This window comes from Xiphophorus hellerii, chromosome 12 (assembly GCF_003331165.1).
Source record: "Xiphophorus hellerii strain 12219 chromosome 12, Xiphophorus_hellerii-4.1, whole genome shotgun sequence".
In the NCBI taxonomy this organism is placed as follows: Eukaryota; Metazoa; Chordata; class Actinopteri; order Cyprinodontiformes; family Poeciliidae; genus Xiphophorus; species Xiphophorus hellerii.
The window spans coordinates 28,907,765-28,926,716 of record NC_045683.1 but is presented as its reverse complement, the minus strand read 5'-3'; the positions used below and the strand labels follow the sequence as shown (position 1 = coordinate 28,926,716).

The following is an 18,952-nucleotide window of genomic DNA, read 5'->3' as shown; positions in this document are numbered from 1 at the left end:
ACATTTTTTGGTGCAGTTACTGCCGCACCTCTTTGGGACGCAAGTCTCAGTTCTGCAAATTTTCGCAATTCCCCATTTGCAAGCTAGAGCAAACTCATCCTGCTAAATAAACAATTTCAGCGTTTCCGATACAAATATGCGTAAAGCTTTTGTCAATTTTGTAATTGAGGCGCTTCCATTATAAAGAAATGCAGTTAAAATCACATGCGAACAAGTTTGTTCACCCGGTAAATCATAAAAAAGCATGCTGCACCATCATCTTCCCACCACTTCCTGTCGTCTTATTTGTCTTTTCCAGCAGTAGTAACATCTGGTTGTTGATCACGTGATTCGTGATGCAGAAACAGTGTTTCCATTGCAGCTTTGTGAAGCACACTAATTTCGATAAAGCCGAAAAACCATCTCATCCCGAAGCAAAACCTTTTTGTCAAAAAGTTTGTTTTAAATTGCTGTGTTTCTGTTATGAAAGTAAGTTTTCGTGATTTCATTTTGAGCAATTTTAAGCTCAATGGAAAAGCAGTTTGTGTTTACTAATATCAATATACGGGTCTTCTTACAGATTTCCATTTGAGTTTATAATTTGGACTTTGACTGGGCCAGTTTGACATATGAAATGGTTGGTGAACCTCCAGCCCAGTCTCCCGCCTGTTCCAACCTCTTTCAGGTCTTCATCTAGGATTTCCCTTCATCCATCCTTTTATCAACTCTGACAAGCTAGAAGTTCTTTACTGAGGAAAAGTATCTCCATAGCACAATGGCACCACTGTGTTAGTTTTCCTCCACACACACATTTTTCTCCCGTTTTGTTTTTTTTTTTTACTGACGTGCTGCGGAGCACGCCATGCATCCCAGCTCCGGTTCGTCTTCGCTGAAAATCAGAAGTGGGACTAACCTGGGCAGAGAGAGTTGCAGGTGATCTTCTGCACGGACATGCCCTCGCAGAAAGCGCCTCCGTTCAGCGGCGCCGGGTTGGTGCAGGTCCTGGAGCGTTTCTGGATGCCCCGCCCACACGGCACGTTGCACGCCGACCACTCCGTCCACAGCGACCAGCCGCCGTTCACTGGAGAAAGTTCCAGCAAAGTTAGAAAAGAAAAGAAAACAGTTGAGTGAGTGTGCAAAACAACACACGCTCTTTTTTCCCTTACAGAACTCTGGCATACTCTAAAGCTCTAATAAGGCTCGGAGCTATTAATGGTCCTGCGGGCTCCACGGGGCAACAATGCATAACAGCGGGAGCAGATTGCTGAATATACGGCTCCCTTTTCCTTAATTGGCAATGTCAGTGTTCTCTGCTCTCGTATTAAGATAAAGCCGTGGAGCTGTGCAAAGCAAAGGGAGCCATTAAGCAGAAATGCCATTTCTAAAAGCGACAGACTCAAACAGCCTGACAGGTTGGAATCGACCACTTAGCGCCGTGACTGAAGCCCTTTACTCTATGATCCCAGTTTATTGCGTGTTTGGGAGCTGAATCTCGAGCAGCTGCTTTGAAAGGGGGCCGAACTCGAGATTTCCGCGAGGCTTCAGGCAAGTAAATAATTAACAAGCAACACTCCCTTTAAATGAGATTAAGACACAGTGGCTTATTTCCTTTCATACAGCAGGCATTGATTTTAAACGAGAGGCAGTAAATTGACTCGTTGAATAATGCATTCGCCGGAATAAAGGGGAAACGGCGCTCTTCAGCCGAGGCCTCAAGATGGGATTCTTAATCACTGTTGCGTAAGGTTACGGGAAGCCAAACAAATTGATCTAATGGGCCGTGTAAACATTGGTGCGGTGCGGCGGGTTGTTGCGGGCGTACCGTAGACGATCACAGGCGCCGTGGCGCTGCGACGCTTCGCTACGACGTTGCTGGCCAGACATGTGTAGTTGCCCGAGTCGGACAAGCGCGCCTCGTTGATGATGAGGCTGTAGTCGGCCCGGGTGTCCAGCTTGTCGTCGGTCAGTGAACTCACCAGCTCGTCATTTTTCTGCCATTCCACCTGCAGGTAAAAAAAAACCACACAAAAAAAACAAGAAAACATGCGAATGAGGTCAAATCGCATCGCTTACGCACACAGTGTGACGTTCCCTCGTCCTCTTCTAAATAATAAATGATGGATCACAACTAATGGAGCCTCCTGTATTATTCAGACTACTGACTGATTTAACAATCAAACAGATAACAAGGCTGCAAGGCAAAGGCTTTTTACATGATTTATTTTTTATTTAATTTTTTTTTTTTTTTTTACAAATTACAACTTCAGATCTGCTATAACTTGTCTTGGAAACAAGTAAAAGAAATGTGCTGTCACGTTTTTTTTCAGTAGGATTTTATTTATAAGCAGAAACAGAAGTGAAATCAGCAATTGAGGTAATTTTCTTTATGATTTATTTGCGTTTCTGCAGCTTTTCTCCACCAGGTAAATTGAGGACAAATTCTGATTTTCAACAACGACCTGTTCAGAAAACATGCAACAAAATGTCACACGACAGAAAACAGGAGAGTGTCATAAAACAAACATAAATTACAATCACATTCATGCTGACTAAAAGAGGGGTGTAAAAAAGTGGCCTTTTTTGGACTTTTTTTGTGGCCTCCCAACTGCAGTACAAGAATGATACAAATTTGTTTATCACAATTTTTAAATTTGTCATGAGGGTGAAAAGTATTACCGACATCATTCTCTTAGAATCTGAACTATCCTTTTCACAAAGAACCCCTTTAAAATGATTTTCTTTTGTTCTTAATCGTAATTTCTTTAAGAACACATTTTTGTTCCTGTTCCCTTATTGATGTCTTCAAAGTGTTAAAGCGAAAATAACGTAACAAGCATAAGGAAGTACTTCTGAACTACCAAAGACAGTTCCAAGACTTACTTGGCAGAAACGTAGCACACTTCAAAAAAGAAGCAGTAAGTGTTTAAGAAAACTGACACAGCAGGAGGAAAAATAGAAGTGGGGAATAGAAGTCTGGAGAAACATCTTTTGACATAAGAAGACTGTGTAAAGGATTTCCTTTTAAAAGAGTGTTTAAAACTGGCTCCCAATGAGAAATATTCTTAACAATTTCAATTTAAGTCTTTAACTTCTATGGAGCATATTGCCAAAAACAAGCAAACAAAAAGAGATGTACAACACCTGAGTGGTCATGTTAAATCTTGAAAAAGACAGAACAGGTAATGTTAGTCTGAAATGATTTTTCTACTGATATGGCAAAAAAAAAAAAAAAAAAAAAAACTTTTTTTTTTTAAAGACATAATTCAAACTGGTCCAGCGTTTGAATAATCCTGACCCTCTACGGATCTCGTTCCTCCCAGCTCTTTGACACTGACATCATGCTGGCTACCTCTGAATCATCACTTAACTCATTCTCAGATCACATCGACGTGAACACGTCGCTCATGTTCAAGTCGTTGCATGCAGAACTGCTGGTCAGCTGCGTTACAAGCCCTCCCACTGCTGATTAGTCCCAGTGGGCGCGGCTCCACCACTATCTCCACCTCCATTAGGCAGTCAGGAGAAGCACTGGAACCAATTACCAGCACCTGAGAGGAAAACTAATTAGGAATTACAAACTTAGTGACGCTTTAGTGGTTTTAGCCTGGTAAGAGAGCTGCATCGCTGCACTTGCAAATTACATTTGTAACATAGCAGAATGGGAAATGCTGATGGATTTAAAGGAAGTGCACTGGCACTATTTACAATGATCAACACTTTGGATGCAAATAGGAAGTGCTGGTGGGCATAAGGAGACGGCACAGATAGAAATGATGGACAGGAGAAATGACAGCCTGCAGGTATGCATTATATTGGCAAAGGTATTGGGTCACACAGTCCGTCTGATGGAATTTAAGAGTTCCAGTCACATCCCTGGCCATATGTGTATAAACTTAGCACAAATACCTGCAGACAGGATCTATGAGAGAATGGCTCAAGCTAAGAAGTTCAGATACTTCCAATGTGGTGCTGTGATAGGAAGCCACTTGAGCAGTGAATTCAGGCTACATTTACACGAGACTATTGCCTGAAAGCTGCTGGTGTCTTCGGATGCTGATTGGGAAAAAGTTCCACGTTTAGACGGCACAGCTAAGACACCCTGTGTCAGCTGTAGTTGTCATGCCAGGCCACTATACGGCACTGTGACTTTAGAATGTCATCACATACGCTTTTGATCCTTAGCTTCCACCTCATAATCAACAGCTGCCTCCGACAAAGTGCTCAGATAACATGTAATCCTTGTCAGGAATTGTGTTAAACTGAACAGGTTAAATAGCAGCTCCGTGCAAATGGAGCCTTAGCCACAAAATTTCTTTACAACTACAAATTCCAAAGTTAAATCAAATAGCAGCAATGGAAAAGACACAGCTACGAGGGAAGGTGCAACCAGAGAGCGGGGTCATTGCATGCTGAGGGCCACTGTGGGAAAGACTTGCTAATTTTCTGAAGTCATTAGCAACAGAACTCCAAGCTTCAGACAAGAGGTTTCGGTACAGAAATCCAAGTTTCTTTCTTTTGGAAAGAAAATGAACTGTCCAGCCAGATTCCTAAGTGTTTGTACTTTGTTGTCTGATCAAAGATCGTTTCATCTGCAGTGAGGGGGCATTTAGACCTTTAATTCAAAAAGGTGTTTTGGATGTCCAAGGCGCTTTGCTTTGGAGAGTGAGAGAGTTTCAGGGGGTGGACCAAAAGCATATGGTGTTATTAGCTTATAAATGCACAGCACCTTTACTAACAACTTGTGAAAATCATTAATATAAATGGAGAACAGAGTGGGGCCAAGGATGGGCCCTGTGGCACACCTTTGGAAATGCAAAGAAACATGGTATAGTTCAAGAGCTGTGCCTAGTGTGTGTGATGAAACAGTTCCTCATGGCTGTATCCAAGCCTTACACACTGCGGTGAAAGGTAAAAGCCACTAGGCTCTTAAAGATGAGTTCTACGAAGTGAGGTGAAACCCTGAGTTTTTCTGACTACATTGTGCCAAATGAAAGGTTTAGTGGAGGAATAGTCATAACTTTTAGGGAAAAGGTTCTTCCAGTGAGAGGAAGTCTTAATTCACCAACACATTGCAGAGAATTTCATTCTTGGGTGAGACCTGTTTTGGTACGATTCTTTTCTGCTCCATTATGACTGGGCATCAGTACCCAAATGAGGGTTCAGTAAGACCTGGATGAGCAAGTGGGAACAAGTTCTGAACAAACACGTCTACAAGAAGAAATGGAAAGATGTCTTATTATTTTTAGATGATTTTTTTCCAGTTATTTTATTAGATGTCAAATGTAATTTCAGAGAAAAATAACTGCTTATGATAAAGCTTTGAGTCAGTTTGCTCTGCTGAGCAACGGTTTCCTACAGGAATCTGGTCTCAGAGTTAAATCAGTAACTTCCTCAGTGTTGACCAAGTTCAAATGTAATGTACTGTCATGTACAAAAGTTGCTTTGTTGGGATTTTATCAGATCTTGTCTTATTCGTGTGCGTGGGCATGAGGGTGTGTGTGTGCGCGAGCAAGACAGGGCATTGGTCAGTTAGGCCTATATGAATTTCTGATCATGAGTAAAAATAGAAAACAGTCAACTAAATAACAGTAGGGCAAAAACATCAATCATCACCCATCCTGAAATTCAAAAATCACTTTCACCAATAGAAAACCCCATATTGTTCTGTCATTTTTATCAGTTATTTCAGCTAATTATAGCTTGCATTGGCTGGCTGGAATCGTCTCATTTTCAAAGGCGATGGGTAGACTGTAACTATGTTCCCCACACCGTCTCAGTGCAAACGTAGAAGCCAATCCTCAAAGCAGTCTCGATTCTTATCTACAATTAAAAGACAGCCTTGCACCCGGGTTTCATCAGAGGTGAAGCGCCGTGCGTCGATAAGAAGGCAGAGGAGTGCGGGATAGAGTCTAATCTCTCATTATTAAAGTCATCCGTCTGGATGGGTGGCACGAGCCGTGGCGCCCGTCCACACCCTCTGTCTTTTCAGCTGCCCCCCTCTTTCATGCATGTATTTCTCTTTTATCTGCAGAAATCTCTGACTTGAAAGAGGCAATTATTGTGTGTCATCAGCAGGCCCCTCTCAGTCTGGGGTCTGCCTGCTATGAGCAGCCATGGAGTCGTCATGAGAAGATTCATGAGGCAAAAGAAGTGACACACACAGCAGGGAAGCAATTAATTGATTAACTTCTGATTGTTGATTAATGGCTTTTAGATTGAAAGGAGTTCTATTTGAACGGGACGATCAAATAGCGATGGTGGTAGGAGTTCGTCCCGCAATTATAGGTTGCGGTTCAATCGCTACTCCATCCGCCTCTGTCGTTGTGTCCTTGAGCAAGACACCTCACTCCCCAGATCAGGGGGCCTGATGGCACCATGACCTCTGCCATGGTGAGGCTACCATGACAGAGGTGCATGGTAGCCTCACCTCTGTCAGACTGCCCCAGCTGTCCAGCTAAGCTGTGCAGCAGCTTACCATCGTCGGTGTGTGAATGTGTGTCAGAATGTACTGTGAAGCACTTTGGGTTAATTAGACTTGATAAAGCGCTATACAGGTACTGGCAATTTACCATTTAAACAAATAACATCCTCTAAAACCTTCTGTGTTGCAGTTTGGCCACCAACCAGCAAAAGGCGCCGCTGATCATCCTTAAAGCGAAGGAAAGTGAATCTCTGAACAAAGTCCAGCGGGGGATACAAAAACCTCCTTATGTGGTTTTGTATGAATGTCGCTGGTTACTTGGCTGGAGGAGAGCAAGTTCCATAGGAAATGAATGGAAAGGGAGCAACATCACTTCCTGTGCGTCACGCCCGCAACAGCATGAAATTTCACTGTCGGCACTGATCGTAGAGTGTCCAGACAGCTGAGAGCTATATCACAGTCTGTCCACTTCTTTGACACTGAGTGTAAAGTAAAGTCTGCACTTCTGAACATCTCTTCTTTTTATACGTTCAGCTAAACATGAAAAATTTTGCATATTATGGAGACCACGCTCTTGATACAACAGAAAACTTGTTTTATTAGAAAACGGCTGCTTATCAATTAAGAAAGTCAATTGATAGACTAATCGTTACTTAATTGATACTTACTAATCGGTACTTTGATACTTTTAATACTCAACTGATACTTTGCTTCCCTAATACAGAGATATTAGGAGAGAGAGAGACAGAGAGGAATAGATGACAGGGATACAAATTTGCCCGTGCAAGTCAGTGGATGTGAGAAATGAATTACCTAATTGGCACATTTGTTTCAATTAGGACGCGGTCATCAGTGTCAGCATTGACAGAGGAGTTTCCAGCGGTAGAGCTTCCTTTTGTGATTTCATTACCCAGACCTCCCCTGAAGGTCGCCTCCCCCCCCGGCCCGCTGCGTCGGCGGGGTCCTCTCATCAGCTTATGCACACGAACACAGCTCATCCAGCTGACATTTGCCGATGATTAGATGCTGAGAAATGTAGCGGTTGACGGGCAATTAGAGGACAGGGGAGCAAAGGGGGCGAGCGACACCGCCGCCGTCCTCAAGACTTATGAGGAGAGCCCCCATCATGACCTCGGTAACTGATGCATTCTTCGTGCTGCTCCCGCGCCTCATCGCCCCTGCCCAGGGCGTCTGGCGGTCACTCAGTGTCAAGGTGTTGCAGGAAGAAAAAGCTTTCTCTGGGGCTGGTGGGAGACAAGTCTGCTGAGTCACGGTCAGGCTAGGGGTTACATTAACTCCGACGCCATCGGCAAAGCACGCACGGGCTGAAGAACTTTTTAATTGCCGAGTGTCTCATCAATGCAATTACACGGATTAAGCGCCACTGCGAGCGGCGCGCTCTGGGACCCAGGGACGCCGGCGGGGACCTACTGAGCTGCATATCAGAGGCAACCCTGAGGAACACAGAGCTAATCCTCTTCACGCATCTTCCCCGCCGCTAATCGGCGGTACGGGTGAAGAGAACATGAGTAAGTCTGGGATGGGGCTCTGACCCAACGCTACTCTATGTTCGCTCAAACAGCAGGCCTGTCGGCAGCAGGTGGAGTCTGGGGGAGTTCGGCTGTTCTCTCCTGCCCTAGAGGTTAATCACAGGATACAAGTGACAGAGGGAGGTGGGGGTGTATGTGTCACGTTCCTGCCTCCCCGTTTGCTTCCCAAATGTCACCTGTCTTTCGCTTCCAGTGCTGTGCCACTGCATTACCATCCCACCTCAATCTGTCTTATCTTAACCAGGTAAACAGAGGGAACTTCTGGGCTGGGATTGCTTAATGCAGCTCTTCATCGTCTCTGTGGGAGACTCTCTGTGACCTATGAGACGAACAAAGAATCTGCACCCAGGACTGAGTCGTACAGAGACGGTGGTTGGGATGGAGGTTAATGGTTCCTAGTTATAAAGCAGCGGCTCACTGTGTACACTGAGCTTGGGCGTGCTCCACAGTACGGGAGCGTTTAGTTGATTCGCCGCCTTTGTGCCGTGGCCCGGTCGGTCTACCTCAGCTACTGTAGATCAAGCAGGATTCCTCTCGGATTAAAGGCTTTCATTCAGGGAAGTGGAAATTGGCTTCTGGTTTTTGCTTCTCATTTCACACTTTCTCCCTGAGAATCAACTCAAAAGAAACTCATTATACCGGGGTTCTCATGGCTTCCTTTCTCCCACAGCTAAAGCATGTGCTCTACATTCACTCCCAGAAATGTGTGAAGTCAAAGGAGCTGTTTGGCTGGAGCGGAACCAAACCGCAAATAATCGACTCGAACATTTTATTAACTGTGGGCAAATTACACTGTCTGCTCTTCAGATACAATTGAGAATCTGAATGTCACACCTAGCGCCGACACAGCTTTGTTTGAAACGTTGGCTGTGGATAAGCTCTAAAATGGATATGAGGGTATTTTGCTTTCAGAGTCTGAGCGAGCAAGCTTGGATTGTCCCAAAGCATGTGAGAGAAAAAATACTGGATTAATAACACTTTAACATGTAAAGTAATTGTTGTGAGGATTTTAACTTCACAAAAGGGTTATGTGAGCAAAATCAGAAAACAACAATTAAAAATATCAATTTTGCATCCAGATGCTGGTTTTAAATCGGTGTGTCCGGAAAGCCTTGATGAAGCCCAGGACTGCTGAAACACACAGAGAAACCATAAGTCTACTGAGACAGAACAAAATGAATGAGTAAATAAATAATAAGAAACTAGTAAATAGAGCAGAATGATGGACTTCAGTGAACACTTTCATCAGAAGCACTGATGCTTTCAGGTAGAACATTTAAAAACAGGATTACTACATGTAGGAATTCTGCCTGGTATATTGATGTTTTATTTGGTTATAAAAAAATCTTGTTTTTCACTGCATTTTATGTTGCTCATTACTCTGTATTTTTATTTATTCACTTTTGGAACCACATTTTTGGGGACTTGTAGCTTGGAGAAAGAATGACCGATAAAAATACCTATTTAAAATCCATTTTTGTTTATTATTTGTTCATTTTTGTGCTGTTTTTTTGTTGTTTTGTCTTGTTGTCATCTTGTGTGTGTTTGTGTGTGGGTAGAGAGATATACATATTTATAGGCACTATATTCATATTCATATTCATATTGCTGTCTGTTATGGCACAGTGGTCACTATGACTTGATCTTTTTCCTGGATGCGTGTGTGTGAGTGTGTGTACGTTCATCCAGGTTTGCTCCATCCCGATTGTGGTTGTAAGCTAGTGCTACACTATTAACTATGTCAATCATTCTGCTACTTTTAACTCACTTTAAAGCATAAATAAACTTGGGGGCAAATGGGGGCTTTAAAATTCTCGATACTCTTTTGCAGTAAAATAGTTCTGTAATAATACTTGAATAATTACAAGTTATGCAAAACAGACAACTAAGAAAATAAGTTATATTTTGGATGGTCCATCATGGAACAGATCCTTGTTTTTATTTCTTTCAAAAGGTAATGGATACTATTATATTGAAAATTATGGAAAGTTTTCCATCATGTTCTTCATGTAAACTCTTAATGTCAAAGTGTATAATGAGATGCAACTTTTTTATCATTATTTCCCATTGATTTTCTACTGGGCACAGCACAATACAACTTTTTTTTACCCCCACTTAAGCAATTGTGACATTTCTTATCAAAATTCATGCATAAAAAGGGGCAGTTTTCATTGAGAGGATTCGTCTTCCTTTTTATTGACTTCTATGACTTCTCAAATATTTATTAATATTTTTCTTCATTCAAATCATACCAATGTGAATATGAGCTAAAGTTTCATTTACCTTCATAATCCCCAACAAGTCGAATAAAACTTTAGACCCTAGGATCAGACTTAACACAAAGGTACATAAAATAAAATAAAACTAACACTGACTTTATTATGACCAGATTTGAAATATTGAATCAAAAACGTGTCCAGTAAGACTCACATGAGACCACGATGACCCGTTTGTTTTCAAAGTTGATTTCTTTTGTTATAACGTGATAATAAAACAAAACAAAGAGCATTTAACCTGCCAGCAGAAGAAATCTTCTACCAGAAATAACATCATAAAGCAGCTCACAATCAGGCCGTATGCACCAACTATACATCACACTCTCATGTTGCTGATTTTGACATTATTCTCATGAAGCATTTCCAACTGTGCCATGAATATTTCACTCAAGCTCGAGGACTCAAAGCTGAACATATTGGATATGTCATTAAAGTGTGATCAAGTGTTATTGCTGTCAAACGAATTCATAACAGCATCATGAATAATTCCATTAGAAACCGAGCTACAGAAACTAATTTAGTCTTAAACAAAGCATATGGTGCGATGACGGCTTCCAGACCCAACAGAACCGCCGCAGCCATGTGGCTAATGTGGAAATTCATGGTAATACCCAATAAGGATTATTATTGATGGGAAAGATAATAGTAGTTGGGACCTAACTTTATTAACATGTGGCCCGGCAAATTTTACAAGCTACATGTGGTTAGGCATCTGTGCAAACATGCACTTGATGGAAAATGGCTTCTGTTGAATAAGTGCAGCTGGTGGAGCTGCTACGTCGCTTTAGCCGTTTACTCTGGAAGAAAGAAGCGACGTCAAGCAAACACCACCTCTGCATTTGGCTTCTGAATGTAGTAACTATGCCAGCACATCGTCTGAAACCAGAGCGGTGCAATACTTCACCGGTAGTAGAACATTTGAAAGTTTTGTGCCTTGTATTTGAAAAGCATTAAAATTAATATGTTTAAGAATCCACATGTAACTGTTTTGGGATTTTAATTTTTCCTCCACAACTTCATGTTCAGTCAAGCTGGAATTTTTTTTTTTTTACAAAAAAAAAAAAAAAAATACAGCAATTGCTAATAAATCATACCTCATCAAGGACCACAAAACGCCTTCAGCTCGAGCCAAGTTCTAACAAATGCAAATTATGAAATAACTTGAATTGACGATGATACCCATTATTTCACAACGTCGCCATTTAGAATTGAAAAGTTGGATTTATTTTCGTATTATTCTGAGAGTTTAACCAACTCTAGCACTTCCACCACCGTGCCTTACGAGGCTAGTATGTCAAGTTTAGAAATGAGCCAGAAGTAAACATTCAGAAATGAAGGTGTCGTTTCCTAAGCGATGCTCTCTGGTTAGTTTCTTAGCGCTTTAGAATAAGTCACACTAGCTTGAAAACACTGGATCTGACTGGTGGAAGCGAATAACTGGGGAATACAGTTCAGTTTTCTATGCGTTACTCACTCTGAGATTATTTTTGAACTATTTGTAATTTGTTTGCGACCGAGGATCCAAACTCACACACCTAATATCCTTTTGCACTTGTGCTTAAATCACCGATCCCAGTAGACATTATTATTCATCATGCTGAAACTTCTGGATCCTCAATAAAACATTTTATGCAAACCTGAGAGTAGAGTTAGAAAATGACACTTAGGAAGCAAAGAAGTTGAAAAGTGTTTCTTTCCCTGAACCTTAAATTCAGCTGAATGAAGCAGCGCCTCGGGTAAATCCATAAATAATGAATAAAAGTGTTGAATACAACTTTTCAGTTTGAAAGACAGGTGAAAGTGACTATAAGCAATAAAAACCTGAAGTAATGCTTGAACAAAACGCTGATGTTATGAAACTTAAATCATTTCTGTCAGTTTCAGAGCCACTTGACCTGTAAAGGTCGGTTCATCGCTTCTGAAGTCACGGTTGTGTTTGTGTCCACAGCCACAGGACGAATGCGAAATGTGAAAAATATCCTCAGACTTGTGGAATACTGGCGCCTGGGCGAACATGATTATTTCGCAGGTTCTCCATAAAAGGTGTTTTCTACTACGAGAAAAGGTTCTTCAAGCACAGCGCTGACTTTTCTACAGTTTTGCTGAATGTTGTTGTGCCTCTCTCTCTCTCTCTTTCTCTCGCTGTCTCTGCATTCTGTACCATCTGGGAGTCCTTATGGTTCACATACTGAAATGCTGCTGTACAAAACCTGTGAGCATGAATAGAAACACAGTTTCTTCTGGTATATGTGCTGTTGTTTTGTTTATGCAAAGGCGGCCATATTTAAGAGCTAAACTTTAAGCAAGAGCAGCAGATCAGCAGAATCAGTCTTTACTGTAAAATGCCAAACAAAAGGTTACATATCAACATAAAGGCCACGTTCGTTTAGAGCTGAGAACCATCCGTTGTTTCAGGGTCAAATGATCGTAGCTCTAAAACGAAAGACAGATTGAAGAGGTTTGTGTCAATGGTAGATTATCTGTCATAAACAAAGTCACATTTCCAACCACGGTTACATCATAAGACTGATGAAGGCTAAAAAGTGACAGCAACCTGCTACAGAATATTTTTTTAAATCTAATATAAGGTTTAAGTCTTAGCTCATGTGATTTTAATTGCACTTGTTATTTTCAGGATTATGTTGGGTTTTTTTTTACAATAGCAGAAAATTCAGAAAGGTTTGCACACATTTGGAGTGGAAATGCAGCTAATGATTGGTTGATACAACAAAACAAGACACAATAAAACCCCACAAAAAAAAACTAATGCACCCCCAGTAATCAGTTGATAGAAATGTACTGATCATTGAATCTAGACTGGATTAAGAAAAATGTGTCATTATGATAAGACTATAGAAAATGAATCATGCTGGTCATTTAACTGCATCATCTATTTGATTTTGATACTAATTATAATTAACATGGTCGTTCAGCTGTCAGCAGACCACTGTGATTTCCTGCTTGTATAAACATGGAGACTTTAAACCAGAGAAGTAAAGAGGTAAAAACGTCCAACAGGACAGAGGAGCAGAGCCTGCTGCTGGCAGAGCTCCTTTCGTTTTCCTGTGACTGTCTCTCCTTTCTGTTGCGCAAACATTTGGAATTTGCCTGATGTTTCGAGGAAACTCAAAGGCTTTCCTCCAGGAGGCACTTTGTACCGGTCTGAATCGGCGTGAGAAACGCACGTGCGGATGTCGTGCGCAGGACGAAGATTTAGGAAGAGGTCAGCCTCGGCCGGCTCCCTCGCAGCACGAGAATGATCCGGCATGGGGAAAAAAAAATGGAGGATTGATGTCATTCCGGCTGCGGCGCGGCCCCGCAGAGGTGGTAAAAATAGTGGAGCGTGAGCCGAACTGACGGAATCACAATCTCCCATCTAGTCCTTTGTCAACACAAATGAGCGCGGTCACAGGAGACGGCAGTGAATAATGGAAAGAGGGCGAGCCAGCGCTGCCCGGCCCTGTCGATTTCAGCGCACCTCCTCCATGAAATATTGAGATGGCATCCGTGAGCGCGGCCGGTGTGAGGTTTCAGCTGCGGCGCGGCTGCTGCGGCAACATGAAAGTGCACACACAATAGAATGTGAGCTTGCGGTGTGGGTGTGTGGAGGGGGGTCAGCACATCCACTGTTTGGAAATAATCCTTGTCAGCAGCGGTGTAAAGAGGAGCTAATGAGTCTCCAGTCACTCACAGTGGAGTCAGTTTGTGCCGTGTGGTTTCCACCGGTTCTATTTAGGGAGGGTTTGCTGGAACGCTCCCGTTGCTCTGGGTGTCTTTACTTACATGTCAGGAGTCACAGGCGGCATACTGTAATTCACATCACTGTTTCCCTTTTCAAATACGTGTGCCAGCTAAAGTAGGAAGTATTTATTTCTATGAACTATGAAGATCTGATTCTAGAAAATGAAGAACCTTTTGGAAAATGAAATTTTTTTTAAAAGGAGCATTTTTAACTGGTGGAGATGTGTGACACTGCAAGTAAATACAGGGCCTGTATTGCCAATACCAATACCGATATTGATACTTTTTTTGAATTTTGATATATCATCAAACTTTTGATTTTAGGTGTTTTTGTGGTTTTTCCTTTGAATTAACAGCATCCAATATTCTGAAAGATCCCTTTTGGGTTTTTTTTAAACGATCCTTAACTTATCGGTGAAAAATAACATGAAGGGAAACCGGCTCAGGATGTTGAACTCCCTGTCAAAGTGCTACAAAGTCATCCTCCAGATCTTTCCTGGAAGCTGGGGGAGCACAAACTTCTCCAGCTTCAGCATGGATCCATGGAGGGGAACGCCTCACCTTCGCTGCTGGCACTCCCTCTGGAGGGCGACAGTGCAGAACGATCATCCCGTTGATGGGCACCTCCTTCCCCTGGGGGTCCTGCTCAAAGTTTTTCCTCAAATCTGTGTGGGGAGATAAGAGGCAGATGTCAGGTGTCACCGTTAGCCTGGACTTCAGCTCCACAAGACGATGCAGCACCGGTCCAGTCCCATGGTGCTTTGCAGGACAAACCCCATGTTCAAGGTGACCTGGTGAGGGATCTTAGTCAACCTCTAATGACATTTAAATCGGCTGCTTTTCTCAGTCCTGACAGATTATGAACAGAGTCCTGTGTTTGTAGAGGTCGCAAAACCAGAACTCAGCTCGTAGATAAGCAAGTGTCAAATAAGTGCAAATACAATGACGCGCAAAACCAGCCAGATAAGGATTTTCACACATCTTCTTTGCTCACAGCATTTGATTTTCTTTTTTCTCTGCTTCCAGTAAGTAAAACCAATAAATTCAATACGGAGGAGGGCTTTCAGATAACCTCTGACATCTTCGAGTGGGAGTATTGGTTTTAGACACCACAGGCTGAAATTGACTGATTGCGTCGAACTTGATCAGGCGGCTTTGGGGTTTTAATGCTGATCAACCTAATTCAGTTTATGTTGAGAAAAAAAATCAGCTCAATTGGGTTTGACTTTCTGGTCCAACCTAAAGCAGAGGCTGCTCGTTCAGAAGGCTCCTTTTCCTATTAGAAGACAAACACCGTCATAGTTTTGATAAAAAACCAGTCAGAAAGTGATTCGAATTTTTTTTAACTCTAAGAAGTATGCTGTTGTTACCAGTCTGAAAACATGCCAGGCACACACTCCTTGAGCAAAACAGAACAACAGTGGATCAAAGTGGCTGAAAATGTCCTTTCAAAATCTTTCACCTAATTGAACTGTTGGTGTTCTCACAACATGGCCGCCATCACCGCTGGATTCAGGGCCTTTCAGGCACATTATCGTTCAGTGATGCTTGATACACCAGGGATCATGTAAACCATAAATGTTTTTTGTGGCCTGACAAAATTCTGGCATGTTTTTACAGCATGTCCCCACCTCGGCGCAAACTTTTCCCTTTGTGGTGAAGAACTCAGTCATTTCAACGTTTCTGTAGCCGATCAATGAGGAGAGAAAGGAGAGGAAAGCATCGCACAGCTGTGTGTCCATTGACCATATAATTGTGCAATTTGGCATTTCAAAAATAAATTTGCTAAACGGAAACACATCAATTTAAAAACCAAAAGCCATTTTTTGATTAAATATTTTGGTGCTACGATGAGTTTTTTTTGTTTTTGGTTGTGTCAAAATTGGTTTATTTCACAGAACTGCAGTAGAAAAAACGTTTTTCTCACCATTTGAGTCACGTGTTCAACAACAGCCGATGTTGCCACTGGCGCAAACCACAAAGAAGAAAACAACAGGAAGTAGAGGGAGGATCGTGTCGCAGCATGCTTTTTAATGTCTTATGAAGCTTATCTTTCCAATTTCATGAAAACACAGCAATTGCAAAATTGTGTTTGCTTGACAGTACCGTAACACGGACAAGGTTTTCAGTGCACATTTGTGATGGAACCACAGCTACTCTTAGGCTGGAAGTCTCAGCTATTATTTCAGGGACGAGACGAGATGGAACATGGTTCTGGGTTCACAAGCATGAGATGAGATTATAGTAATATTTCAGGAAAAACCAAAGAATTTCAGTTTGATTTGTTTAAAATAAATCTTACTTTTTTTTCAAAAATGAAGAACATGACTTCAACTAAACATAGAAGGGAGCCTTCTGTGTTCCACAGTTGTGATCTGTATTATGCAGGAAACCTGTGCTCCTTGTGATTCTTTTGTCATGCATGAACTCAAGCAAGGCTCAAGCTATATTGAGTTTTAAAACACAAAGTGTGTGATACAGAACTTTTATATTGGTGGAATGATATAGTCCCAAGTTTGATCAAGGCCAATATTTTAGATTTTGGACCTGAGAGTAATCAAACTCAGTAGCTTCTCTCTCTACCCATTTCCTGTCTGAAACACTGTGACTGAAGTAGTAGTGCCACAAAATCTTTCCTTACAAATCACTAAAAAACCTGAAAACTAGATGCATATGCCCAGATCTCGTACTACCAGCTGACCTTTATCTCACCCGGTAACGGACAGGAAGAGGATTATGCTTTTTGAGACTTCACTTTGGTGGTTTTTGTTTTTTTTCCCCAATATCGCAACAGCTCAAGAAAGGCTGTTACTCTGCCAGAATTATTATTTGTGAATTACATTTGACTCCTACATTAACAGAAGAGTAAATGGGAGTTTAAAAGGACCTTGATCACATCAAAGGGAACATTTCAAGGCAACATTTTACCAAACGTAAGAAGGGATGGAGTCGACCATTCCTCTGTTCACACATTCATCTCAGCATGGTGATAAGAGACAAAAAAAGTCATTCTGTCATCTTACTTTATCAACGTCGCAGATAATGCATAGTCTCCATGTTTTCTGAAAGTGTCTCATATTACAGTTTTCTGTGTTGTTTTTGCTCTGTGTTCTGCAACTGGGAGAAAGAAAAACAATACTGTAAAAAAAATCACTCCAAGAGAAATGACAAATGATTTTTATATTTAGCAAAAATCGGTAGGTGAAATGCAGACGCAGACGTAAAGGACTTGCCCCTGCAGTTTTTGAAGTTTCTCCAAATGCACTGTAATTATTTCTGAGTCTGAGGCGGTTATTTACATCTAAAAACGGTTGGAGTGTTTCCTCATAGTGAGAAGAGGTTAGTCTCTGCCTCTAGTGGAATACAGTTATCCTGGTGTCTTTCTCCTGAGTGATGGTAGGGTAGTGTGTGAAATGGTCCGTCTACTGTCAAAAAGCGATTTAATCATTGGGGTAACCAAGAGAAATGGAAGATTACAGGCTACAAGCTACATAAGAGCTATGCACTTGATTCCACCAGACAGAGAAATTAAGCAAGATGGACATCATACAAACAGCAAATTTAACTTCAGTCCAACTCTTCATCTCTAAAATTCACACATAGATAAACAGGTTCTCCTATTATTTTGTTTGTTTGTGTGTTTGTTGTTGTGAAAAGCGATGCTAATGAATGACCTCCACACTCACAGGCGATGCGGACAGTTGCCTTCCGGCTCTTGGAGGTGCCAAGGTGGCTCCAGGCCACACAGAGACACCAGTAGTCCTCGGGGCCGTGGAAGTCCTCCACCTGCTGGCGGGACACATTGATCATCACCTCACGCACCTTCAGCCCTGGGAGAAAAGAGAAGATAAAGGCAATCAGTTATCACATATGTATGCACAAGATACCTTACTTTAGACTCAATGGCTTCAAAAAAACCCCCAAATAAATCTTTTATTTTTTTTGTCATAAAATCCTGCAAAGGTCAAAATGATGTGAAGTATTTGACTGTAGACACCAGATTGTTCCGCTCCCAGACGGTCGTCTGATTTATCCATCTGCTGACAATTTTTGTTACTGTTCTACAGATCAGTGGTTGGCCATGTGGCCAGTCTGGGTACAAACCATGTCCTGGACTCTTTCTGCATGGAGATAGCAGAAAGCACAGTTATGAGTGTGTGGCTGGTTGTCTGCTCAAAGTGTGTCTGTCATACAGGGCCTCCTCAGGGTGGAACCTGTTCTTTCCCCAATGACCATTGAAGGTAGGCACCAGCCCCCAGTGGCAGTACAAGTAGGGCAGGGCAATATTGCTGAAAAACGTATCACAATATAAGCGTTTCATATCGATAGATATTGATAATTGTTGATAAGATTTTGTTATAAATATCTGAAATACTGTAATGTGTGTGTGTGTTCTAATCATTTCCTCCCTTCACCTTTCAGCAGTTATGAGGCACAGCGTTCAAACCTGAAACTGCTGCTGCGCAAGTTACTCGCCACGTTGTTGCTAGGTAACCCAAGACTGTGTTAGTTGATGCCACCCACCTTACTTAGCACCCACCTGAGAGGATGAGCGGCTAAAGTCTTTCCATCTGCCTACATCCCCCAGAATGCTGTGCAGCTCTGGATCAGAGTTCAGTGAAATTATTGAAAATTCTGTCGAACATATTATCTATTAATATTGAGCATGTGTCTATTGTTATCTATTTTGTCATTGATTTATTGACCAGCCTTCCCTACAAGGATAAGTGGGAGCAGACGAAGGAAGGATTAGTGGATGAAATGTTCACCGTCAAGCCCTAACACTGGACTGTTTTTATTATAATACATGATGAAGCGGTTACGAGTAATCTCCACTTGCAGGAAACAAAGGTGAACCATAACTGGGTTTTCTTCAGGAACCTAATTGGACCAATCAATAAAGTAGGTCTATTAGTAGAACTGGGCTGATCATGTCATTAGGTTCTCATTGTGCTTCTGAGAGTCTGAAATCATAAATTACATCA

General features: G+C 41.8%; 1 protein-coding gene across 2 annotated transcripts in view; it reads right to left on the bottom strand.

Annotated features, from left to right (window-relative positions):
• unc5db (unc-5 netrin receptor Db) overlaps positions 1–18,952 on the bottom strand; it is a 233,589-nt gene that overhangs the window by 76,332 nt on the left and 138,305 nt on the right. For both annotated transcript variants that reach the window (XM_032578939.1, XM_032578941.1), the window contains exons 3-6: positions 17,654–17,797; positions 14,529–14,632; positions 1,802–1,982; positions 893–1,060 (exon numbers count right to left, since the gene is read on the bottom strand). In XM_032578939.1, the coding sequence (XP_032434830.1) occupies positions 893–1,060; positions 1,802–1,982; positions 14,529–14,632; positions 17,654–17,797 (597 nt within the window). The remainder of the gene's footprint in view (positions 1–892; positions 1,061–1,801; positions 1,983–14,528; positions 14,633–17,653; positions 17,798–18,952) is intronic.